The sequence below is a fragment of the Rhineura floridana genome, chromosome 6 (genome assembly GCF_030035675.1).
Source record: "Rhineura floridana isolate rRhiFlo1 chromosome 6, rRhiFlo1.hap2, whole genome shotgun sequence".
Lineage (NCBI taxonomy): Eukaryota > Metazoa > Chordata > Lepidosauria > Squamata > Rhineuridae > Rhineura > Rhineura floridana.
In genome coordinates, this window is record NC_084485.1 from 101,022,733 (window position 1) to 101,049,304 (window position 26,572).

At 40.6% G+C, this 26,572-nt stretch overlaps 2 protein-coding genes and 1 pseudogene across 10 annotated transcripts in view; 2 read left to right on the forward strand and 1 right to left on the reverse strand.

Moving 5' to 3' along the window:
• Positions 1-20,293, reverse strand: part of ITGB3BP (integrin subunit beta 3 binding protein) — a 67,738-nt gene extending 47,445 nt beyond the window's left edge. For all 7 annotated transcript variants that reach the window (XM_061633306.1, XM_061633304.1, XM_061633303.1 and 4 more), the window contains exons 1-3: positions 20,110-20,293; positions 9,391-9,433; positions 6,810-6,945 (exon numbers count right to left, since the gene is read on the reverse strand). In XM_061633306.1, coding sequence (XP_061489290.1) covers positions 6,810-6,945; positions 9,391-9,433; positions 20,110-20,114 — 184 coding nt within the window. In that variant the 5' untranslated portion in view covers positions 20,115-20,293. The remainder of the gene's footprint in view (positions 1-6,809; positions 6,946-9,390; positions 9,434-20,109) is intronic.
• LOC133388093 (5S ribosomal RNA) lies at positions 17,733-17,851 on the forward strand (annotated as a pseudogene).
• EFCAB7 (EF-hand calcium binding domain 7) overlaps positions 20,137-26,572 on the forward strand; it is a 62,121-nt gene continuing 55,685 nt past the window's right edge. For 2 of the 3 annotated variants that reach the window (XM_061633294.1, XM_061633297.1), the window contains exon 1: positions 20,137-20,318. The gene's annotated coding sequence lies outside the window, so the exon portion shown is untranslated. The remainder of the gene's footprint in view (positions 20,319-26,572) is intronic. The other variant, XM_061633295.1, reaches the window with a different exon arrangement.

A 26,572-nucleotide genomic window follows, 5' to 3' on the forward strand; every position in this document is an offset into this window, starting at 1 on the left:
TTGTTGATTAGGAATGGAGATTGGAAGTAAGTGGGTGGAGTGAAAAATGGTGTAAGAAACATGGTAGTTTCATGGAAATTGGGGCTGGCAACTAAGTGGGTGGGTAGGAAGCATGGTAGTTGTTGAGAAGATTGGGGTTGGGAAGTAAGTAAGTGGCTCAATGGGAAGCACGGTAAGAAGTGGAGTAGTTGAGGGAGGAATTGTATCAACTATGTTTATATTGCTACTTACTCCTTGGCAAGATGAAACACAGCACCTGTGCAAATCCAAACACAATTTGAATTGGTCTTTAACAGTCCAATCCACTTCCTATGTCACATAGCTAGGCTGAGTGCAAGTGTTGCCAGCACTCACCATATGCTCAGAGGCACAAGATACCAAATTCTTCCAAACTACACAGGAAGTGGATTGGACTGTGAAAGACCAACCCAAATTGTGTTTGCATTTTGACAAATTTGTAGCCCAGTACAATATCTCAGAAATGAGGTCTGACCTCCTGCTTCCCAGGCACATTCACTATATCTGGAAATTTGCGCATCTCCCATTCCCAGATGTGGCACTCTAACCCCTCTTCTGGACAGCCCTCCAGAGCACCCCGGCTCATACAAAGAGCCTCTCCCATGTCCCAGGCCTGGCACTCTAACCTACCTCACACACATATACGTGACCAACCTCCACTTCAAAAAAGCTCCTCCATGGGGCAAAGAAAATATGCGCCACCAGCTCTACCTGGCTGGTGGCAACAGCAGCCTGAGCTGGGCGGCGGCGGGGAGGAATGTTTTCCCAGCAGCCATCTTGTTTGCAGTCCTTTTACTCCCAGTGGCCATTTTGACTGTAGTTCCAGTGCACAGTAGTTGATCATAATGTTAGTTTTCATAAATTTATTAAAATTCTACGGCTGGGTTTTTTACTTGAAAAGACCAAAAGGAGCATCTCAGACAATGTGGCTATCAAATGAATAGGACTACAAGCACTGTAGTTACATCTTTGTTTTAAAATTTGAGGGCAAAGATTATGAGAACTTCTCTCAAAAAAGTCTGAACCATTTCTGGGTTTCTTTACACCTTATCTAAGAACTGTGTTCGTCATATCATATATCATTTAATTGGCATGACAGGGACATTTTAAAAATTATTATTTTATTACATTTATATTCCATATTTCCTCCCAAAGGAGCCCAGGACAGCAAACACACAAACAATACAACAAATCTAAACAACTAAAAACCATTTAAACATCTACATAATAGAATATGAAAGGACATGGTCAATAATCACTATCATTTACATTTACAATTATTTCTTAATTAACTAAATTTATATAGCTACCCCATAAGATCGTAAGTTCTCAAGACAGCTCATGAAACACACAATAATTTAAAATAAAATATAAAAAATTAAGGCACAAGCTAGTGAAATCTAAAAAATACACAATTCAAACACAGAGTAGAATAATACAGGATTTTTACTGGAATTTTTATCCAATCTCATCATGAAGACTCAAGGACAGACCAAAACAGAAAGTCTAAAAGGAAAACCTCTTAAGAGTTAAAAATATATATTTGTTTCAGGTCAAATGCTATTAATATACCTTTTCTGCAATAAAAAGCAAGACTTATATAATTGTACTCATAAGTGCATCAATAACAAAGTAATGTAAACACTGTTGTAAGAAGAAAATCAACTAGATATTAAATATACAGGAGAAAAAGGAGCATTTTAAAATGACAATTCAGAATCTGAGTCCTTGCCACCATTTTGTAGCTTGGCGAAACTAGGAAAGGGAAGCTATTGCTACTTTACTGAATAATTATCCATCTAAATGTCAGCTGTGAACATGTGATCTCTCTTTTTATGTGTAAAAGGACTGTTCCCTTATGCCCATATTTAATTACAATATGGAAATATAGCATACACTCACCTTTGCCTTTGACATCCCAATACACAGACATTTTACTCCTTCAGGCATTTCTCCCTTTTTTGTCAGAAATAAGGCATGTGAAATAATGTAACAGCACTCTCTCGCTCTCGCTCTCTCACTCACACACACACGAATGGTGAAAGTAAAACCCATATAACAACACCAACAAAAGATTGGTTTGGGAGGTGGGGAGAAGCATACCAACCAATTATAGCATTTGGAGTTTTCAAGTTGTACACTGCATTGCTTTGAAATATCAAATTGCTTTCAGTTAATAGGACGGGATCAACTGGGCAAGGATGCACTTTCACAAACAGACACTTTTATTTTTTCTCTCACAAAGAACTGGCTGCTTTATATAAAATGGCTGTACTTTGCAAAATGGCCTGTGATGTCCAACCAATACAGATAGCTCATCATTGTTATATCCCACAACTCCTTGCCCATCATCTCATCTCACTGAGGCAAGGCTCAAGCCACAAACTGAACAGAATAGGTCAGCATGATTTATGTGCTTTACTATATTATTATATTTCACTCAGTTATCATCAAGTTGGAACAAGCTGGCACCACAATCACCCTTCCAATTTGGCTGAAAGGTAAAGACCACCATTCCCTCATTAAATTATTGAGTTGGTCTCAAAAGAAGTTTAAGTGTGCACCCAGATGTGAGCAATCACTAGCACAGAAACAGCTAATAGCAGCCATCATATTGACATCCATTTTGTCTATGGGCCCTGAGTGTGTGTGAATCTACCACCCACGTGTCCCATTAAACACACCTCCTTGAGAGGAGGGGAATCATTTGCTAGGGATGAAACAAGAGCTTTGTCCTGACGTGTGCCTAAATAGTGTGTATATAACTCCCCCAAAATGCAGGTCCAAACCAGACTAAAGCAAAGCTTTCATTTATTGAGAGAAAAGAGAACAGCATTATAAAATTATTGGGTGCATGGCAGCATTAATCATTAATACACTAACCCATTCATAGCTTTAAGCTACATAGATCAAAGGTCCCTATTGCTATAAGGAATGAAGGCAGCAGAGATTACCTATCCTAGGCCCAACAGTGGGCAGTGGAATACAGCCAAAGTGATGTGAAGGAGCTCTGACCAAAAAGCAGGAAGGAATCTCTTTGCCTCAAGGTTTACTCCGAGACCCAGACTCCCTTCCCAATCTGTGGCCTATAGTCCTGCGCTGCGTTTCTTGGGAGCATAGTTACCCATATTGGAGCCCAGATTGCCATCGCCCCCCAGGTCTCAAACCCTGCTTTTTAAATATACTTTCCCTCTTACTAATCCATGTGAAAAAGGAGGGGTCTGGGTATAAGGTGATTTCATGGTGTGTGTGTGTTTCTTGCTGACACTCAGAGAAACTAAGGCTACTTTCTAATGCCTTCTTTAAACAATGAGATCATTCTGCTGAGCATGAGGGAAGCCTGCCAAGGAAGAAGATAACATTTATTTCAATTTCTCTTGGTTATTTTAGTTGCCCACAGAATGGCCTTGCTGCTGTCCTCTTTCACAGTACAGCAGGAATGCACAATGAGCCAGAAAGCAGGGGATGTGGGGTGGGAATTATAGTTGAGAATACTGCAGGGCTTTGCCACCCCTTAGACTCCACATGAACCAAAGTGGGGTTTAGCCGAGCACTCATAACAATATTGACAGCCATTTTTGCTCTAACTTTATCCAGCAAGACCTTTTGTCCTATCCTCACAAACATTCTGCAGCTTTATTGACACTAGGGAGAAAAATAAAACATATGATACAGGAAGCAAATGCATCTGTTTCTAGGATTCTCACGGACAATTGAGAAAATCTAGATGACAAAACAGAAATTGTCTAAAATGGCAGACTACCATCTGATTCTTCCTAATTAGATGAAAAGGATTCCAACCAACCTGCTCATGTCTGAAGCTATGTAGCCAAGTAACAAAGCATCTAAATCAGAACATTTAGGTTTCTGCATCTTCAAAAGCTAGGGGACTTCTTTAAAAATACACTTCAGAGCTCCAACAAAACTAAATCCTCCATTCAGTCAAGGATTTTTAAACTGAATCGATGGGATAATCAAATTAAACCTTTATGCATTTTGCAAACAATAGGTTAAAAGTAATTTGGAAAGGTTAATCCTGTCTCACCAACCTTTTAGAATCCTTTGAGAGTGTATATAAGCATGTGGATATGGATGATCCAATAGACACTGTGTACTTGAACTTTCAAAAAGCTTTTAACAAAGTTACTCACCAAAGACTGTAAAGTAAACTTAGCAGTTATGCTTTAAGAGGACAGTTCCTCTTATGAATCAGCAACTGGATAAAGAACTGGAAGCAGAGAGTAGAAATAAATGAACTGTTCTCTCAGCAGAGAGATATAAGGTTCCCCAAATATCTGTACTCATACAGTAGGGCCCTGTTTTCTGGCAACCCGCTTTTCGGCATTCTGCCAATACGGTGGTGCCAGCGGGGCCATCAGCTGTAGAGTGGGGAGCTCCAGCCGCCACACTCCACCTGACAGCAATCAGCTGGAGTGCGTGATCAGCTGTAACGCAGGGAGCTTGCGTGCTCCAGCGGCTGGAATACAGTAGGGCCCCTCTTTCCGGCGGTTTTCGCTTTTCGGCGGGGGCCTGGAACGTAACCTGCCATTTGAGTGGGGCCCTACTGTACTTCACACTATTTAATTTGTGTATAAATAGTTCTGGAGTTAGGGGGTGAACACTGAGATGGCCAAATTTGCTGATAGCACAAAATTATTCAGGGAGGTTAAAAACAACCAAGTACTGTAAAGTGTTCCAAAAGGATCTATCCATACTGGATGAATGGCAAATGCAGTTCAGTGTAAATGTAAAGTGATGCACATTGAGGCAAAAAAATCTTAACTTCACATATATACTGATAGGGTGTGAACTGTTGATGACTGACCAGGAAAGAGAACTTGGGGTTGTGGTGGACAGCTCAATAAATATGTTGACCCAGTGTGAAAAAAATGTGAATTTCATGTTAGGGATCATTAGGCAAGATATTTAAAATCAAACTGCCAATATTCTAATGTCTTTATGCAGATTGCTGGTGTGACCACACTTTGAATCAGTTCTGGTCACTGTGCCTCAAAAAGGATATTGTAGTGCTGGAAAGGTGCAGAAAAGGGCAACCAAGATGATCAGAGGACTGAAGCATGTCTCTTATGAAGAAAGGTAATAACGCTTGGGGCTTTTAAAGTTTTAGAACAATGGGAATAATGGGGCATATGACAGAGGTGTATAAAATTATGCGTGGTGTAGAGAATGTGGATAGAGATAAGTTCTTCTTCCTGTTCACTAAGGAAGAACAATGGGAGTGGGATATTGCCTGCACATCCTGCTTGTGGGCTTCCCACAGGTATCTAGTTGGCCACTGTGGGAAACAAGATGCTGGGCAAAAGAGACCTTTGGTCTGATCCAGCAGGGCTTTTCTTGTCTTCTTATGAGATGTAGTGTTCTGAAATTTTGATTATGTCTTGTTGAGCAGTGAGCAGATACAAGGAGAACAGTATTAAAACAACTTGAATTCTACAGCAACTATGGCTTGGATCCTCAGAAGAGTCCCTTCTGTATGCAGAGAGAACTGGGATCCAGTGAAGGCTCCCATTTATTTATTTATTTATATACCACCCCATAGACGAAGCTCTCTGGGTGGTTTACAATAACTAAAAACATTAAAAACAAATATACAAATTTAAAAACACATCTTCTAAAAACAATTTAAAACACAATTTAAAACACATGCTAAAATGCCTGGGAGAACAGGGCAGGGCGGGATTTTCGCCAATTTTTCTTTCCCTCTACAGTTCCCTATGCCACCTCTCATGCTGCTATGGAGGATCCCTCAGGTCTCCAGAACACATTTTCCAGGAAAAATGTGGGCAGGAGGAGAGATTGCAAGTCTCCCCTCCCTTTCAACTCCCTGATCATGGAGACCCTAAGGCTAGCACAATGGATTTTGACAGGTAGGCACCCCCACCCAGTCATCCTGTGACTTTGTGACGATGCCATGCAATTGAAAAGTAGATGGCCCTTCCCACCTGTCAAATTTGACTCAAGAGGCGGATCCTGATTAGGATCTGGCCCATGGAGCCAAAAAAAGTTTCCCACCCCTGCACTACTATATTCTGCAAATATTCATTGTAAAGAACGTACATAAACTTGGAGAAGATGATGCATGCATCATGATGTAGACTGATGGTGAAAGGTTAGATGATTTGCACAAAATCAGTAGCAGGCATGTAGACAAATTAAGGCAGTGTTAAACATTATTAAAATATTATTAGACGTTATTAGAGGGCTATGGCTTGCTGGCAGGGAACATACTTTGCATGTAGAAGTCCCAGGTTCAACCCCCAGCATTTCTGCTAGGGCTGGGTGGGATCCCTGCCTGACACCCTGGAGAGCTGCTGCCAGTGTAGTCAATACAGACCTAGATGGGTCAGTAGCTTCCTATGTTCTATGTACAGGGCAGAGTCGCCCTTTTTTATTTATCAAATACCAATGTTAAGCCTGTTAAATATTATCATATCAAGTTTCAAATGGCGGGGAACAAGTGACAGCTCAAACTCATGGGATTAAACAAACTCTTACCACTTTACATAGAGGGAAATTTGGTCCCATTAAAATATTTTTTTTATTCTCTTTAGTGAGCAAAAACAAGGAAAACCAGTCAGAGGAGAGTTGTTGATTGTGTTTGTGAAGGTTTTAAAATTTGGACTTTACCATAAAGATCCAAATTCACTTTCAGGACAGGAGGTGGGGGAAATAAAGATTACCAGGTAAGACATAAATTATTAAATCAAGAATGTGACTTGGTCAATAAGCAGAAAAATTCTGCAGTAAGTAGAAGAGAATGTTCAACTAACCATTTGATAGACCATTTCCATGCTCTTGTACATTACTGCTCTTGGGACTTGAAAACGGACTGATTAGGCACGTTCCTGTTGTTGGTGAATAAGACTTGAGATTTTTCTTACTTCTGAACAATGGTGTTGCAGGCACCTGTATAATAAAATAATGATAACAAAAAACTTATACAGGATTATTACGCTGTGCAAACCACACTGTTATTCTCCCTTTCAACCATGACAATTTGCAATGCTGCCCTTACATTTCTTCTCAAGGCAGGTTATACAATTCTCTTACAACAGAAGTGGGCATCATGCCTTCCCTGATGCATGTTTAGATATCCCACATGCACCAATTAACATTTGAAAACTCCAGTTCCTAGAACAAATGTTTCTAGCCCTCATGGTGGTAATATGCGCCTGAAGATTAGGCCAAGCAAATAGAACCAAAGGATTTTCAAACCACTCATCTATTCCAAGCTGGCACAGCCAATGGTCAATGCTGATAGGACTCATAGTCCAACAGCATGTGGCGGGCCAGAGGTTCCTCATCCTTCTCCTACAGTAACATACATTTGCTCCTTAATAGTCCAAAACTATGACTATTTAATTAAATATGATTGTAAATGTCCAGTGATTCCAAATTTTGAAAGCTAGCACTTCTATGTGCTCTGATTTATTGTATATATATATATAAAAATAAATCTCTTGTCAAATTAATTGGAGCACCATTTTAGTGAATGAAAAGTTTTTAATCTGTTAACGCAACCAATTAATCACCAACATACAGACTTACTGATTAACAGAAGAGTCCACATGTGTTCCTTACCATTCCATATTTACAAGAATCTTAACAACATTGATACATTTCCAAAAAAGACCTAGTCAGGTAATAGTAATTCCTCATACAAGGCAACAATGCAGCTGAAAAACTTTCCTGCCCTTAATCTAAGTGTACAGATGTTATTTTTCTATTTCTAACAACAACTAAAGTGTTTAACATTTATCAAGTACTGTATAAAGATTAAAAAGCAAGACTGTCCCTGCCCCCAGACTTACTATCCAATAGACACAACACAAAAGGAAAAAAGGATGGAGAAGGAAGAAGCAGCAAACTTAGGTATCAGTTGTTCAAGTCACAACTTAAACTTTCTATTGTTACGCCTAATTTTTTCTAACTCTGTATGCCCTCCTACATACATTCTGAAAACTGGTCCTGTAAGCCACTTCGGCACAACATGTAATAACATAAATCTGGCACTTTTTCATATTTTCATTTCCATTTTATTTTAACATAACAGTTGCAACCATCTTAAAAATCTGGATAGGGATATAGCATTTACACTAAACAAAAAAGTAATCCTCTTATTTAATAAATAGCTTTAGTAATTAATTCCATCACTGTATTTTGAAAATATGGTAAAACCTCAAGCTTTCAGTGACGATTTCCACACTAGATCCTCAATAGTTGCTCTCAAAATTTACTTTTTTTCCCTTTTCATTTCAGGAGGAAAAAACAGGTTTAGGGTGGAACAGAATCATTTCAAGCTGGACCGCTTGCCTCTAAAAATGCTACTCTGACCAAGGAAGCAGATGCAAAATTATAGTCACAGCTGTATTCAGAGCACAACAAAGTGGGTAATGGAAAACTAAATTGCTAATTAAATTGCTAATGATTTTTGTTAGTGCTACTGCTGTATTTTGTCACCTTTGTTTAAATACAAAAAGTATACAGTACATTTTTAACACTGCCAAGTTCTCAATTTTGCTAAGTACCACTGAGACCTCTAAAGACCACCATTTATAAAGAAACCATTGGTATGTGCAGACAAAACAGGAGGCTCATGTTATTGACCAAACATGTAGGTGTACATTTTCCCCCACCAATTTTGCTTCCTTAATGGCTACCTGCCTCATGAACTCCTCTACAATAGTGTTCATAGCAACATCCACAGTTGGTATTGGAAGATAATAAACTGACATATGTTGTGACATGATTGCACTGGAAATACGTGATGGCCACATTTTACCAAAGAGAGAGAGAGAGAGAGAAAGAGCAACAGTACCATTTTATTTTTATTGTGATAACTGTAAGGGAAATTTATTGCAGTTAGTATTTTATCGTTTCATTACGTTAGATTAGCTGAGAGAGGCAGTTCTATTTTCAGCATAAAAATATCTTTAATGTTTTCATTTTGATTTTGCAGTTTATAATATGCAGATCATAGCATTATCATAATCCTATATTGTTATTTGTACAGAGGGATGGCACTGATTTTGCTTCACCAATTATGGAACTAATTTCTAATAAATGATTTCACAAAGGTCCCTAACTCCTTTAGTGTTTCAGCACAGTGTGCACATAATAAACACTACAGTCTCCTCAGTTATAGCCAACTGCTTCATGCGGGCAAAGTCAGAATATTATATAAGAATAGTTTTTCTCCCTGAGACAGTCACTTCTTTTCTATATTCGGGAATGCTTTATTGCAGATTGCCAAGTAATTTATGATAGTCTCAGTGAACTGCTGATCATTTATGTATATCCTAGAAAATAATTTAATCATAAGACACCTCCCCCCCTCCCCACATAACTTACTTTTCCCATGGTATGGCTCTCCAACTTCAGAGCTCTCTTAGCACTAGAAGAGAAAGGGGTGGGAAGAGGAGCAAGTTTTATCATCTTTCAAAAGCAACATTTCTATTGAGAAGCCCTTATCAGTAGTTATCAAACCACACACAGTGCTTTTTACACAACAGAATCTAACGTTATACAAGGCAAGTATATTAAGTAGTAAGTGAAGACTGTCTTGAAAATTGGACCCCGTCTTTGTTGGTCTCCCCACAAACTCCACCTACACACCTATGCAAACTGGGATAAAACAGTTAAATTGGGATAGCCACGTCACATTACCCAAGAAAATTAATCTAAAACATATTTGCTTCTCATAAAATACTAATAAAGAATATAATTATACAGACATGTATAACAGCTTACCTTCTGTGTAGGTGTTGCAATTATTTTGCTGTTCACAGAAATAACGTGCTAGGCATTTAACCACCAGTACATTCAAGGTGAAAAAAGTAGTTCTCATCCATTTTAGTTCTTAACACGATTCAATGCTACTAGACTATGACTTAACTAGGGAACAGATGCTCTATGTCTTTACAGGTCCCTAAACCATACGAAACTGTTTTCTCGTGTTCTTCACTATACTGATTCGGGAACATGCCAAGCTTTCTCTGTAAAATCTGTTCTGCTGAACCGGATGCACAGCTGTTAATGGCAACACTAGGAATGAAAAGCTGAATATTTATAATACTTTACATCGTACAGCTGTCTTCTAAAGAGCAGTCATCAAAATTTTATTGAATACAGACTAAATACTCAAAGGAAAGAAAGGTCAACATAAATTAATACTATTTTTTCCCAGAGACAACTCCAACTTTTAAATCTCAAACATTCATTCTTAAATCTTAAACAACAGTTAAAGGCCTTTTTATATAAAGCAACTAAAAACTCTTCAAATCATCCAATAAAAGCTTCAGAAGAGATTAAACAAGGTTTGCAGAAACATTTCATTTTGGAATAGAATGGCACAGGCATCATATTAGAAATAAGGCATTATGATTTACTAACCAACACGTCAATGTTAAAAAAAATGCTTGTAAGATTTAACAAAATCCAGATTCTAAAAACACGAATGGCTCGGCATTCTAGCAGGGTCACAGCCTGAACTGATTTCACTCAAAACATTTTTGTAACCGTGTCATTCTTCAAGGTGAACAGTCGAAAGTTTAAAAGCATCTTTGAAACAGGACTGTATTGTGCTAGTTCCAATTTAACATCATATGTTGATAAGAGATAACAAGAAAACATTTTTGTCTTAAAAAACAGATTAACTATACTGTGCAAGATTTACATTTTTTTATATTAAAAAGCCATCCACATTCTTGCCAAGGGACAATCAAAGCTGAAACAGTTTGACAAAAATTCTTAACATCATGTTTCTTTTTAAATATAGTGCCTCATATTGCTTAAGGAATACAGACTCCATTACATCTTCCACCCCAGTGGCAGCAGAGAAACATTTTATACGTTAATACATTCACTCTGCAAGATGCTCTAGGGGACCATGTATTTGCATGCTATACTAAGGCATGCTATGATGGAAGTTTTTATGACCGACTTCAGAGGAAGCTGGAAGCCAAAATACAGCTGAATCTGGACTCAAGGTAGCTTTATGATTAGGATAAATGAAAAACTACATGAAAATCACATTAAATTATAGCAACCTGGGAAAAAGGCTTGACAAAAAAGTGGCAGAGTGGTCAAGCACTAAGCTGTTTAAAATCTTTCAGTGACTTTGGATGATAGGACAGTTATAGGCCTGGTTCACACATCACACTAAACCAAACCATGACTTAGTGCAAATGCGCAGGCTCCTAGAGAGGAAGTCACAGCTGCTTTGCTCCTCCCCAGTTGTTTTGCTGTTGTGCCACACTGAGCTAAACCATGGCTTGGCATGTCATCCAAACCTGGGTTCATGGTTTATTAATTTATTTATTGCATTTATATCCCACCTTTCTGCCAAGAAGTTCAAAGTGGCATACAAACATGGTTCTCCCCCTCCTCATTTAATCCCCACAACAACCCTATGAGGGGAGAGTGTTCTTGCACTCGGGTCCTGCTTGCGGGCTTCCCCCAGGCACCTGGTTGGCCACTGTGAGAACAGGATGCTGGACTAGATGGGCCACTGGCCTGATCCAGCAGGCTCTTCTTATGTTCTTATGTTCTAGGTTAGGCTGAGAAGCAGTGACTGACCCAAGGTCATCCAGTGAGCTTCACAGCTGAGTAGGGATTTGAACCCTGCCCCCCCAGGCCCTAGTCCAACACTCTAAATACTACACCAATGGCACACTGGTTTAGCTCTCTTCAGATTAACCATGAGCTGTAACTAAAGTTTGTCCTGAGGTTACATTCCATGGTTTGTCCGGGAGAGCTAAATCACAAGCCTGGGATAGATGAACCGCTAAGCCAAACTATGGCTTAGCATAGCAGCAAAACAACCATGTAGTAACAAAACAGCCACAATCTCCTCTCCCAAAGCCCATGCACTCACACTGAGCCATGGTTTTGCTTAGCATGACATGTCAACCTGGCCATGATGTGCCCACATTTTCCTTCATTTGCCTGTGGAAACTCATAAATAATTGAGCCAATCAGGCATTCACATTCTAAGAAAGAACTACCTCATCAGGAGAGGAAATCACTTGTTGCCTACGTATTTTGGTGATATTAGAGTCGCCATAACTGTCCCACCAGTGGAGGCTGGTCCTTTAGGGCAAATGGAGCACTGTCCCACCAACCTTGACCTGCCTGCCCTCTTACAACCAGTACAAGGGGTGGTCCTGGCTATAAGTTTCCTCCTCTTGAGTTTCAGTTTTGTCTTTGTAGGATACAGCAGGGAAGAAGATGGAGACAAAATTAGGGTTAATTGGCTCCATCTGTCATTGGCTCTGGCTTCCCTGCCTTCTGCCCATCCAAACAGGCAACCACCACCACCACTGTATCCCACAGAAATGTTTCCAGGTGGTTAGTTTCCCAATGTACTAAGAATAAAAGGCAGGCAGAAGCGCCATTACAGATTTAAGGGGTGAAAAATGCACTCAAGGCTCCACTATGAAAAACTCTCATTTTTGGAGCATTTGTTGCATTTATTTTACCTAATTCTTTCAGTAAGAGAAAATAAATTCATCATAAGCTGGACTAGCCTGTCATTAAAATTAGATTGCCAAGTGTGGAGCTGAACAAGCTCTGGACTGCTGCCTGGACTCGGTGGTGGGCTGGATGAGGGCCAATAGTCTGAATCCTAGCAAGATGGAGGCACTGTGGGTTGATGGTGCCTGAGTTCAGATAATTGGTCAGTTGCCTGCTTTGGATGGGGTCGTACTCCCTCTGAAAGAGCAGGTTTGTAGTCTGGGGGTGCTCCTGAATCCATCTTTGTCACGAGAGGCCTAGGTGACCTCAGTGGCTAGGAGTGCCTTTCACCAGCTTTGGCTGGTGAGAAAGCTGCGGCCGTTTCTGGACTGGGATAGCCTGACCACTGTTATCCACCCACTGGTAACCTCCAGCCTGGATTACTGTAACGCGCTCTATATGAGGCTGCCCTTGAAGTTGGTCCGGAAGTTGCAGCTGGTGCAAAATGTGGCAGTGAGACTGCTTACTGAGGTAGGGTATCACCAACATGTCACTCCACTGCTGAAAGAATTGCATTGGCTGTTCATTTGCTACTGGGCCAAGTTCAAGGTTCTAGTTTTGGTGTAAAAAGCCCTGGGACCAGGATACCTGAAAGACTGTCTTATCCCTTATGTACCCAGTCGATGACTGCGCCCTGCAGGTGAGGGTCTCCTGCAGATACCATCTTATCAGGAAGTCAGTTCTGTACAATATAGGAAATGGACCTTTAGCATGGTGGCACCTACCCTGTGGAATTCCCTCCCCTTAAATATTAGACAGACGCCATCTCTGTTATCTTTTCGGCGCCTGTTGAAAACCTTCCTCTTTCAAGAAGCCTTTTAAGTTTGTCCCAGTCTGTGTCTGTGTTGGAATTGCTTTTTAATATATTTTTAAACCTTTTTTTAAACAATATGTTTTTAACCTTTTTTTTAAAGATGTCTTGAAAGCTTTTTTAAAAAAATGTTTTTAAAGAAGTTTTGTTCTAATGTATTTTCAAGTTTGTTTTAATGATGTTTTAAAGTGTTTTTAGTGCTTTTGTTTGCTGCCCTGGGCTCCTGCTGGAAGAGCGAGATATAAATCAAATAATAAATGAATAAAAATAAAACAAAGGAAATGCATGGCAAAGTGCACTAAGGGTTCCAGTAGTCATTTACTCTGGGTTAGACACAGACTAACAATGTAGTCCTATGCATATCTATGCATGAGTATGTTCTATTGAGGTCAATGGGGCTTACTCCCAAATAAATATGTATAGGATTATAGACCAAGTTAGTTGAATTTAGTTAGCTGTCAAGCAGCAACAGCTGAAACCTATCTTCCATTCCTGTGCAGGCCCAGTGCCAGCGGGTGGCCAAGTAGGGCACTGTTCGAGGTCCCCTGCAGTGGCCAAGGGCTCCTGCAACTGGGAGGGTTGAGCTCCCCCTCTGAGATCCCCATCAGCATTGAGTCACACAGTACAATTGGATGGTGGTGCGGATCAGAGTGGGAGCTCCACTCTCCCAGGTGACAATACCCCCACATGCGTGCGCAACTGGCACAACTTAAATTCACCCAGTCATGCCATCTTTTGCATCACAGCATGCCTGCAGTCACAAAGATGGCAGTGGGGCGGCAACATGTCAGTGTACATGCCTGCCACTACTCAAAATGGCAGTTGGGGCACGTTGATGTGGTGATGCAAGAGGTAGCACAATTGGGTTTATTAAATTGCACACGCGCAGGGGGGCCCATGGTGGTCTGGTACCCAAGGTGGTGGGCTGGCGCCAGCTGTTTCTATACAATTGTCTGACAGATGAATATCTTCTTTCTTCCCATCCACGAGTCATATGTTATCTTCATTTATGGTTACTAATTGTCCATACAGTTAAGGGAGGTAACTAATCAGTGGCAGAGAAATATTAAGTGGACTCAAAGAAGAGTGGCGTAAAAAATCCACCGCTACATCCCAAGCTCTGCCAACTCAGCTCACACCAACCAGGGCAGATGGTGAAGGGCGTTTTTCCTCCTTTACTTTCTCAGTACCCAACCTGCAGGCTAATGCAGGTGAGGGGCCCAGATCCATAGGCTTTGGATCCAGTGGATCCAAAGCTTCTGGTGCCTTGCCTAGAGATGTGAAGGCCTGGGGAAAACCCTATTTCCCCCCGTTTTTTTCTGAAACCTTGTTTGGTTTTTTTCCAAAAAATTGGAAAAATTGGAAAAAATGAAGAAAAATGGATTATGGAATGTTTTATTTTAGCGTGATGAATAAAATATTTCATTGAATCTTGGTCCCCCCCTTTTTCTCAGTTCTTTTTATGGGAATGGATGCTTTCTGTCTGCTTGACACCATGGAGGACTAGCGGAGACATAAATAATTTTCTTTGTTATTAATGTTGATGGTTTCTTCTGTTTTTTTTTTAATGTTTTTTGCCTGCTCCTCATAAACTGGCAAAACAAAAGAGGTTCGTTATAGTTCAGGAGTTTGTAGATCCATTTGTTACCAAAAAAAGTAAAAATTTAAAAAAGTAAACTCAGTTTGTAATAATTGTTTGAATAAAATGTACTTTTAATATACCAAATGTGATTATGCCAAACCAAGTTGTACATAATTACATTTGATGTTCCTGAAGTGACTTTCAATCTGTAAAAAGTGCCAATATTGCATTTTTTTTCAATTTTTCCAAAAAAATCAGTTTTTTTCTGGGGGGGGGGAAGGAAAAAACGGTTTTTCCCCATGTCATCAAAATTTCTGGAAATTTTACATCTCTAGCCTTGCCCCATTCTGAGACATGCTATCTATCGTAGTTTTCTACCTGCCTGGGTGCTACTGGTAGCACTCCTCTCTGCAGTTAGAAGCCAATACAGAGGCACTAAGGCATGATCCTCACTCCCTCCAGCCATCAACATCAGGGGATTAGTTAGGATTGTGTTCTAAAATAGCTTACTCATTACTCACGCCAACACTAGATGTCTTCCTAATACTTATCAGAACTTCCAAATGGTCACATTCTACTGAAGAATAGGGACTGGGATATTGTAGGGCTCCAAGCAGGAGACGCCAGACTTGCTGATCTTCTCTCCAATATGGTGATCTTTAAGGATATGCCCCCCTCCCGCTTTGGAGATCATCAGCAGTGCTATAAGTCTATGATGTACCCTGAACAGGTCATGATCAGCCCTCACTTTAGACTTTCCGGCATCTCTTGAAGGCCTTTTTATACTGACAGGCCTTTGTAGCTGTTTATTTTTACATTACCCAGTCACTTTAATGATTATCTGTATTGTTTTTAAACTCTTCTACCACCAGCCATCTCCAAGAGTACTCTCAAAGATATCATACCTTTAACATCCATTGACCCTTTCATGAAAGCTCACTCACCAATCCTCCAAATGCTATCACCTGCAGGTGACTAGTTTCATTTGAACATATGTAGCTCTCTTATTCTGAGTCAGACCACTGGTCCATCTAGCTCTGTATTGTCAGTGCTGATTGGCAGTGGCTCTCCAGGGTTTCAGCTAGATATTTTCTCAGCCCTATATGGAGATCCCAGACTGAACTTGGGACTGTTTGCATGCAAAGCATGGGCTCTGCCACTGAGTTACACAACCTCGTCCCCTCTCCTATGAGTATTATGCTGCTCAGATGTCCTCACTGTGAAGAATATCTACACAGGATTTTAAAAAACAGTTACTTGATTTGACAAATAACTACTTCTTCATACCTATGGCCCTCAACCTTTCAATACTTGAGGAGCAAGCAGCACTTTGCCGTAATCATTATTAGAGGCTAACATAAGAGTTCCCTCAAATACCTTATGACGTTTGAATTGATACTGTCTGTGCTGTGAGTAGAACGTTTTGGAATGTGGTTTCAGTTCCAGACAGAATGCAAACCCAAAGTTTGTGAGCAAATGTAAGGGAAAGAAATCTCAGGGCAGATCCACACAACACATTTAAAGCACATGACTTCCCCCCCCCCCAAATCATGGGAATTGTAGTTTTGTGAGGGGAAAGCAACAATTCCCAGGATTCTTTGGAGGAAGCCATGAGTTTTAAATGTATGTGCGATGTGATTTAAATGTATGAGGTAGATCTGCCCCCAGTTACCTGCAGGGATAAAAATACATTTTCCCAGATTTTTCTAAAATTAGCCAGAATTACAAATGTCCTGTTTGCATTTAAATTTGTGCAGGACAGCCTATGGCAGAGGAAGTGAATATGGCACAAATATTGAAAGGGGGGTTGACAATGATCCTAAGTAGTGATAAAGACATATTGATTGATTGATTGATTGATTGAATTTATTAGTCACCCATCTGGCTAGTTATCCAGCCACTCTGGGCGACGTACAAAATAGACATACAAATACATTAGACATTAAAAATCTGAAAACACTGATAATAAAATCTAGCCTACCCCAAAAGCCTGCCTGAAGAGCCAGGTCTTCAAGGCCCGGCGGAAGCTCATCATAGAAGGGGCATGGCAGAGATCATTTCGGAGTTCCACTTGGTGGGGGCCACAATTGAAAAAGCCCTCTCCCTAGTCCTCACCAATCTGGCTGTTTTCACTGATGGGATGGAGAGAAGGTCTTTTGAGGCTGATCTTGTTGGGTAGCATAGCTGATGATGCTGGAGGCGCTCCTTCAGATAGACTGGGCTGAAACCGTGTAGGGATTTAAAGGTCAAAACCAACACCTTGAATTGGGCCCGGAAAGCAACTGGTAACCAGTGCAACTCTTTTAGCACTGGAGTGATGTGATCTCGCGCACCGCGTTCTGTACCAGTTGCAGCTTCCAGACTGTTTTCAAGGGTAGCCCCACGTAGAGCGCATTACAGCAGTCTAGGCGAGAGGAGACCAGGGCATGTACCACGGATGGGAGCAGATGATTGGGAAGGTAGGGACGTAGCCTCCGTATCAGATGGAGTTGATACAGCGCTGCCCAGCTCACATCCGAAACCTGAGCTTCCATGGACAGTTGGGAGTCAAGAATTTACCTTCAGTAGTTGCAGACAATGTGAATCTACTGTCCAATATGCCAAAATGACTGTCAACTGAAACACATGTGCTGCTTGTTCTCACAGGGTCACAGCATTAAGTACTTCAGATACTTTAAAGAAATATGAATTTTAGGCTGCTTGACACTTAACACAGTTGACAAATTACACTGGTATTCTACTAGTGTTTGCTGTTGTAAACAATTTGAAGAAGATATATGTATTCTCGTCTACCGCCATACTACCCTGAACACGCCCAATCTCATCTGATCTCGGAAGCTAAGCAGGGTCAGGCCTGGTTAGTACTTGGATGGGTGACTGCCTGGTAATACCAGGTACCATAGGCTTAGAGGAAGGCAATGGTAAACCACCTCTGAATATCTCTTACCATGAAAACCCTGTGAATATATCCAAAAAAGATTCATAGGGTCGCCATAAGTCATAAATCAACTTGAAGGCATATAACAACAAATATATATTCTCATGCACTCATCATGTCCTGGTGCACAGCTACTACACATTGAGTTTTTGGTAATGTACGTCTCCTCTTCACATTTCAGGTGTATGTGTGGCAAACATTTAATTGAACACCCCAGCTACCGCATTAAGGGTTGGTTTGCAAGTTACACTAAACCATGGTCTAGTGGTATGAGGACAAGGTTCAGCAAGCTTCAGGCTTGTTTGTGTATCCCTCCCCCTCAGGTGTAGACAAGAGACTGGATGCTTCCGCTTTAAATTAAGCAGTTTGTTATTTATTAAATTTTTATCCTGCCCTTCCTCCCAAAGGAGCCCAGAGCAGCAAGCACAGTTATTACTACTACTGCTACTACTATTAAATGTATTACTACTACTATTATTAAATTTATTACCTGCCCTTCACCAGTAGGTCCCAGAGCAGGTGACAACAATATAAAATACATTATTAAAATGATTTAAAACAAATTACATTCACAACAAGAGAGGGTCCTAAACATATATATCTCAAGTGTCAACAGCCATGGTAAAACATTTTAACAGCAACAAAAAGCATTATGCCTGAAACCTAAACTTTAGTTAATCTTAACTATGATTAGTGAAATAAAGCAGTTTCATAAACTCCCCCACTATTGAAATTATGGTGCAATCCGAATCCCTGGCTGGAAGAGGTTAGGATGTGGTGCATCTCCCCACACTCCGGCTGAACTGGCCTTAAGCCAGTGTAAATGGCTTATCCTGGTGTATCTACTCATGCCAGCTGAAGAAAAGCCCTGCTGGTGTACATTATGCAGGTATAAAGAGTAAAAGGGGCATGTCAGTGGCACAGAATGGGCATGTCAGGTGTGGAATGAGTGATAAGCAAAGTTACACTGCACCCCCAACTCCCTTCATTCAACATTCCCAGCCAGAGAGCTCCATGTAACTTCACCACCAAAAATGAAGACATAACTAAATTCACCTTACTGGAGTCAATGGAAGGGCAGATAATGAAGGTTTACACTGCCACTGCCCCGGACCCTGAAACAGCTGACATAGGAGATGCATGTGTATCTGCCTGGTTTGAACTGCTGTGCCCAGCTGTAAGCTTGTCAGGTCGGAGACCCACCTTTCTTTCTTTCTTTCTTTCTTTCTTTCTTTCTTTCTTTCTTTCTTTCTAGCTCTATATTGAACTGATGGTGCTAAATAAACAAGCAATGCTGTAATGTGTTTGAAGGACAAACTTAGGTACAGCTTCAACAAATACTTGTAATATAAAGTGAAAAATAAATGTGTACTGGGCAAATAGATGGCACATGGGACTTCTTATACACCCTTTTAATTCTGCATCTTCAAACTCTTTAAAGTCTTACGACAGAGATTTCCAAAGAGTGGTCCATGGACCACAAGTGGTTTTTGAGCTTCATTCAGGTGGTCCACAGCATGTCTGTGGATTTATGGTTGAAGATGGGAGACAGCACATCTGTCACATTAAATATTCATATTGATTATTAATTGTAATTTTATTCCTTATTTTCTTTCTTATATTGTATTTTTTGCATTACAATTTGAATTCTATGAAATTGAAATTGCTACAACAGGCAGAAAAACCATTAAGCAGTCCACCAAGACCCTCAGCAATTTTCAAGTGGTCCATGGGGATAAAAAGTTTGGGAACCACTGTCTTACCTCACAGTGCAATCCTATCTATTCTGGAGTAAATTCTACTGTATTCAGTTGGGCTGACTCTCAGGAAAGTGGGGTTAGGATTGCAGGATTTTCCTCCGAGAAAGCATACTTAAATTGCTCTGTGCCTGGAAAGCATATCTTTTCATGTATTCCGCAACACAGAATCCCACACGCTCTAGCTATACTTAGTCTTGGAGAGAGGAAACACTCTGCATATGCTCATATGCTATCACTGTTTCTTCCTAAGTATTCCCCCATACTGTCTATAAAAAGTGAAGCCCTGGCTCTACCTAAAGGTGGTTTACACACAACCCATAATTGTAAAGAAATACCAACGAGATAGGGAAGTGAGAGGGGCAGCTGCTGCCTCGTGAACCCATCAGATTTTGGCTGTCTACCTAACTGCACTTACAAATGCCCCCCGCCCGCGACGATGCCCGAGCCCCTTGGGTCCGATACTTACGGCATGACGAGCGCTCAAAGAGCTACTTCAGTCTCCCCGCCTCTCGTCCTCGATAGCAAAACTGAGATTCCCGCCGTGCAGCACTCAAAACACTCCGACCAGAAACACAACCAGTCTGCGGGGAAAAGCAGCAGCCACGGGAAGATCTGTTCCCGGCCTGGTGAGGTGACGTGAGTTACTAGGCGACGGCAACAAAGGGACTGGCTCGGGTAGGGTAGGGGCCCTAAAACGTCTAAGGCTAGGTCGGAGGTTCTTATCATTGTCTTTGCTGCCAATTCCGGTGCACTTTCTTCTCCTCTCATTGTCCATCATCTTCTCATTGTCTTTTCCCCATATTATCGTGATGGTTATAGTTGCTGTTAGTGCGAGTGTGTAAGGCGTGTCAAGTACTTATGAAAGCGAAGTGACTTCCAGACACGGAATTCTGATTTTAAGTTTTGGGAAAGTCAAAATAAAGAGATCGTATAATTCTGTTCATCTCTAAATTGTGCCAAAGCCGAGTAGTTTGCTGCTTTTGCTTGATACAAGGAAGGGGTAAATTAGGAATGCATGCAATTTTTTTTGTATTCTCAGAAATCTTGGGCGGGGGGGGGGGCTGCTGTTACGCAGAGGTGAGGAAAGGGCTCTCTGCTTATGCCTAGATGTACTATACAGGTTACAAGCCCGATCTCTGACTTTGAAATTGGGTTTTGCAGATGATTCTAGCAAAAATTAAGACCTGTTTTCTCCAAAAGAATTTCAAAAACGTTGTGGTACCTTAGAGATTAACTTTTATTTTGATGGGAGCTGGCTCATTGGGATTTGGTTAAAGGTTTTGATAAATGTTCCAGGGCAAGGAAGCTACAGAAGTGGTTCCTAGATGTACCTTATTTTGTGGTTACAGTTTGTTTACAATCCTTGAATCAGATGATTCAGTACATCATCTTCCCAAACCACACATCGCTTGTGAACAGCCTGCACTGATTTATAGGTAGGTCTGCATGGCAGAGTAAGGAATTATGAAGTCTGTGCAGATGACAGTGTTCCCTTAGACAAGAGATTTAAGCCCTGTTCAGACAAAGTGCTTGGAGGTCTGGTGCTCAGTGCCGTTCCCCCCCCCCGCCCCCGCACAGGCTTCCTCTGTGTTTGTGCATATGCAGCTAGTACAATGGAGGTTGGGGGCAGGAATAGAAGGCCTGATCCCACTTCTGCCTCAGTGCATTGAGTCTACAAAGATTTTTAATATCTCAGTAGGCCTTATGGCTGCAATCCTGTGCCAACTTATCCGGAAATAAATTCCAAACAGTTGTGGGGCTTATGTCTGAGTAAACATGCATAGGATTGGTCTGTATGGGCCTCTCTGGAGAATGTGGTTTTCGGAGAAGGAGCATACCCAAGTTACTAACTTCTTGAGAACAATTTCTCTTCAAGACTTCAGTAATATATCACACAAATGTGTTTCTAGGGAAAAGGCTCTTTTTTCTTCCAACCAGCACTGGGAGAGTCCTTGGCTAGCCTTTTCTGCAATAACACAGACAAATTTTGGCCACCTCTTCCCTTAAAATGTGATGTATTACATGTATTAAAATTTAAAGCTTAAATGTATAAGGATGCAGTCATATCTCCTCCTGCCTCATTCTTCCATTGAACCCATTCTTCTCCTCTCTATACATTGGAGCTAAATTAGAGTCCAGATGCTAGCCATGGATTTTGGCTTTGGACTCTAGGATATGGTAATTTAGAGTAAATATTTCTGGCAGTACACCTCAGTCCCAAATATTTTAATTGAACATATTTACAAATATGTGCAATTATATGACTGCAAATTTGTGCTGTAATCCAAAGTGTAACAGGGACATATTCACGCTGTTTGCCCCTATAGCAAGTAACATCTGAGAAAATGATATAGTAGTGTGTGGAAGGTTTTTCTCATCATTTGTCCATGTCAGCTTTGTAATAAACTCTACCTGATTCTGCAATGTCTGAAGTGTGCAGTGTGAACAGGTATAGGAATTGGTGAAGTCTCCCTTTGTGGGGACTGGATGTGCTGCATTTTAGTACATTCAAGTCCCAGCAACAATCTCATTTGGACATGCTGTAACTCCAAAGTACATTCAATTTAAATTGAGACTGGCTTCTAGAAGTGCACAGTGTGTTCCAGTCTTGCTGCAGTGTGGCTCAGAAGTATAATTGGAAAGGGCAGTTCTTTTAAATAAATAATGGATGGAAAATATAAGTATGAGGTTTTTAATGTCATCTATTTTGTACTGAAATAACAGAAATTAGAATTTGAAAATTTAGTGAGATTGTCTAGAACCACCAATGCAAAATTGTTCCTGGTCTATATTTTTGTAGTGCACTACCAGTGCAGTTTATATTTTAATAACCTTAGCAAGAGAGCTTCCCTCTACTAAATAACTCTTGCATACTGTGCGTTGAGTAACATATTGGAAACTTCTCTGTGTTGCACAGCTGCCCAAATAACAAATGGCTAAGTAATGAGAGAACTGAGGAGCGTAAACAAGTGTTCATATTTGATAAAACTGGTTACTGGAAAATTAACATTTATTCTCTTTTCCCTCATTGGCTAGAATTCACTTTCCTTTGTGTGTGCCAACACTGGTGTTTAATTATTATAGTGACACCCGTTTGCAGTACTTAGACTGTGTCCCTGTTAGGTCCTTCTTGTGCACTGTAATATGAAACTGTCAGGCAAGGCGGTCTGTGCATTATAAATAGGGTACTTCATCCATGATAAGTGATTATTATCTTTCTTTCCCATGTGTAAAAGGCCTTTATAACTCAAGAAGGTGCGAGTGATTTAGGCCTCCTGAGTAAGGCTCCAGTGAGTCCTGAAGGGGACCCTACCTGTGTTGTTTTGTTATTGAACTTGAAATATTCAATTTATTATACTGGAATATATTTTCAGAAGTCAGCACTGGATAAAATAATGTTGCTGGCCGTTAGACCAACAGTAGAACACGATTTAATGTCCTTCTGTGATGGCCTTCTAAAAACCTTCATCACCTTTGGTATAGAAGAAAATTATTATTGACATTTACTAACCATACATAAGGAAAAGGCTGTGCTGAATTATTTCAATTATTTAAAAAGAAAATGCATTTCTCTGGTCCTTTCATTCAGTTGAGTGCAATTTTCTTCTGCTGCGCTATTAGGTTCTTCACACAGGCAACTACTGCATGCATGGGCTGCCCAATCCACAACCCATTAAGTCAGAACACTTGGATTTAAATCCGCTTGGCCTTTTTGAAATAAACTGCACTGGAGACAGACTGCCACCCTCATGCTTGGAACACATTTATTTAGAAGAAAGTACTATTGCTCATTAGAGATTACTTTCATATAAGCATGCATAGAATTGCAGCCAAATAACTTAAAATGGTTAAAGAGAGAAGGAAAGCAAAAGCAAAAGGAGATAGAAACACGGTCAGAACCCTAAATGCAACTATACAGCGACTAGTACGTAGGGACAAAGAAAACTATTACAATAGTTATTGTACAGAAATAGAAAAGCACAACAAAATGGGAAGACCAAGAGCCCTATTCCAAAAGATTAGAGAAATGAAAGGGAAATTTAAACCGAGAGTAGGGATGTTGAATAATCAACAGGAAAACACACTGACTGACCGAGATGAAATAAAAGGAAGATGGCAGCAATACACTGAAGAACTCTATAAAAGAGATGACAGATTCATTCATGGAGGAACCATATGATGAAGAACCAGAAATTTTAGAATGTGAGATGAAAGCTGCTCTTAAAATTCTTGGAAGAAACAAATCATCAGGAATAGACGGCATAACAATAGAGTTGCTACAAGCTTACTGAGACTGAATCTGTCCAAATTTTGACAAAAATTTGTCAAGACATATAGAAAACTAGACAATGGCCCACAGACTGGAAGCGTTCAATATATATCCCACTTCCAAAGAAAGGGGATCCCAGAGAATGCAGTAGTTACCGAACTATTGCCTTAATATCCCATGCAAGTAAAGTAATGCTCAAGATTCTACAACAAAGGCTCTTACCGTATATGGAGCGAGAAATGCCAGACGTCCAAGCTGGATTTAGAAAGGGAAGAGGCACCAGAGATCATATCGCAAACATACGTTGGATAATGGAACGGAGCAAGGAATTTCAGAAGAAAATCACCCTATGCTTTATAGACTACAGCAAAGCCTTTGACTGTGTAGATCATGAAAAACTATGGAATGCTTTAAAAGAAATGGGGGTGCCACCGCATGTGATTGTCCTGATGCACAACCTGTACTCTGGACAAGAGGCTACTGTAAGAACAGAATATGGAGAAACTGATTGGTTCCCCATCGGAAAGGGTGTGAGACAGGGCTGTATTTTATCACCCTATTTGTTTAATCTGTACGCAGAACATATCATACGGAAAGTGGGATTGGACCAAGATGAAGGAGGTGTGAAAATTGGAGGGAGAAACATCAATTTAAGATATGCAGACGATACCATACTCCTAGCAGGAACCAGTAATGATTTGAAATGAATGCTGATGAAAGTTAAAGAGGAAAGCACAAAAGCAGGACTACAGCTGAACGTCAAGAAGACTAAAGTAATGACAACAGAAGATTTATGTAACTTTACAGTTAACAATGAGGACATTGAACTTGTCAAGGATTCCTCGGCGCAGTCATTAACCAAAATGGAGACCATAGTCAAGAAATCAGAAGAAGGCTAGGACTGGGTAGGGCAGCTGTGAGAGAACTAGAAAAGGTCCTCAAATGCAAAGATGTATCACTGAACACCAAAGTCAGGATCATTCAGACCATGGTATTTCCGATCTCTATGTATGGATGTGAAAGTTGGACAGTGAAAAAGGCGGATAAGAGAAAAATCAACTGATTTGAAATGTGGTGCTGGAGGAGAGCTTTGCTCATACCATGGACTGCGAAAAAGACCAATAATTGGGTGTCAGAACAAATTAAACCAGAACTGTCACTAGAAGCTAAAATGATGAAACTGAGGTTATCCTACTTTGGACACATCATGAGAAGACATGATTCACTAGAAAAGAAAATAATGCTGGGAAAAACAGCAGGGAGTAGAAAAAGAGGAAGGCCAAACAAGAGATGGATTGATTCCTTAAAGGAAGCCACAGAACTGAACTTACAAGATCTGATCAGGGTGGTTCATGACAGATGCTCTTGGAGGTCGCTGATTCATAGGGTCGCCATAAGTAGTAATCGACTTGAAGGCATATAACAACAACAACAACTACAACGGCTGCAATCCAATACACACTTACCTGGAAATAACCGAATAGAGCTTACTTCTGAGGAGACATGTATTGGATGTCAGTTTGATGTATGTAGAATCAGCTGCTACTTGTTCCCTGTTTGTGATATCATAATTTTTCACAAGGCCTGAAATCCTAAGCAGGCTTACTATCCCAATCAGTTTAGTGGACATTTCTGTTTAAATGTGCATGGAATAAGAGTGTAAGTCAGCATGAGGAGCAAAGGCCAAGGCTCTGCGCCACAGTAGTTGCCAGTACTGCTGTACTTGCAAAGGCCTCTTGCTTCCAATGTATCACTGGCAGAGCAGGAAGAAAATGAAAAGAACAACTGACCCTTTATGTGATGTGATTCTTTCAGTCCACTAGAGGCATTGCACCACTTTCAAGTGTTTCAATTATATTTTGAACTGATGCTGTCATTTTTTTAACTACAAGCTGTTTTGGGTCTCACTTAGACAGGACAGCTAGTATAGCACAGTGGGGAGGAGAGCCTGGCTGGGATTCCAGAGTCTGTGAGTTCAAATCCCCGCTTGTGTCTCCTTGGTGTCAAGGGCCAGCTAAAGGTCACCCCCACAGTGAGTGGTTCAGGGGTTATGTGCCCTGCCACCTTTGCAGCCGTGGGCAAGCTGCATAGTCCCAAGGAGCCCAGTTGCCCCCCAGCTGGCAATTGCGGACAAGGAAGGGGCTGGCTTGTACAGCTGTGGCAAGCTGAGGAGGCCCTAAGCCAGCTGGAGAGGACAAGCCTCAGACGGAGGCAATGGTAAATGCCCTCTGAATACCGCTTATCATGAAAATTCTATTCATAGGGTAGCCATAAGTCGAGATCGACTTGAAGACAGTCCATTTCATTTTTTTTAGACTGGAAAAGAAGTTTCAAAATTAAAATATATACATAAATAATAATAATTTGTAATTAATGAATTTGAGAGGGGCTTTGCTTTTTCAAGAATCACTTCTCATTCCAGCCCTGAAGCTGCTCCTATAAAAGAAAGGAGGAAGGTGAATTCATGTTTGGCTGGGTCTCTGGGCCAAATTATATGTCATGCAAGGGATACATGATAGGATCTCCTGATAGTTTTATTTTAATTTTAAAGCACCTGGGGATCAGGACAGATTTGATTAGAACTACTGCACCACAGAAAAGGGTATTTAACTCTTTTCCCTATGCCATTTTTCTAATGTAAATTGTCCCTCTCTGACCC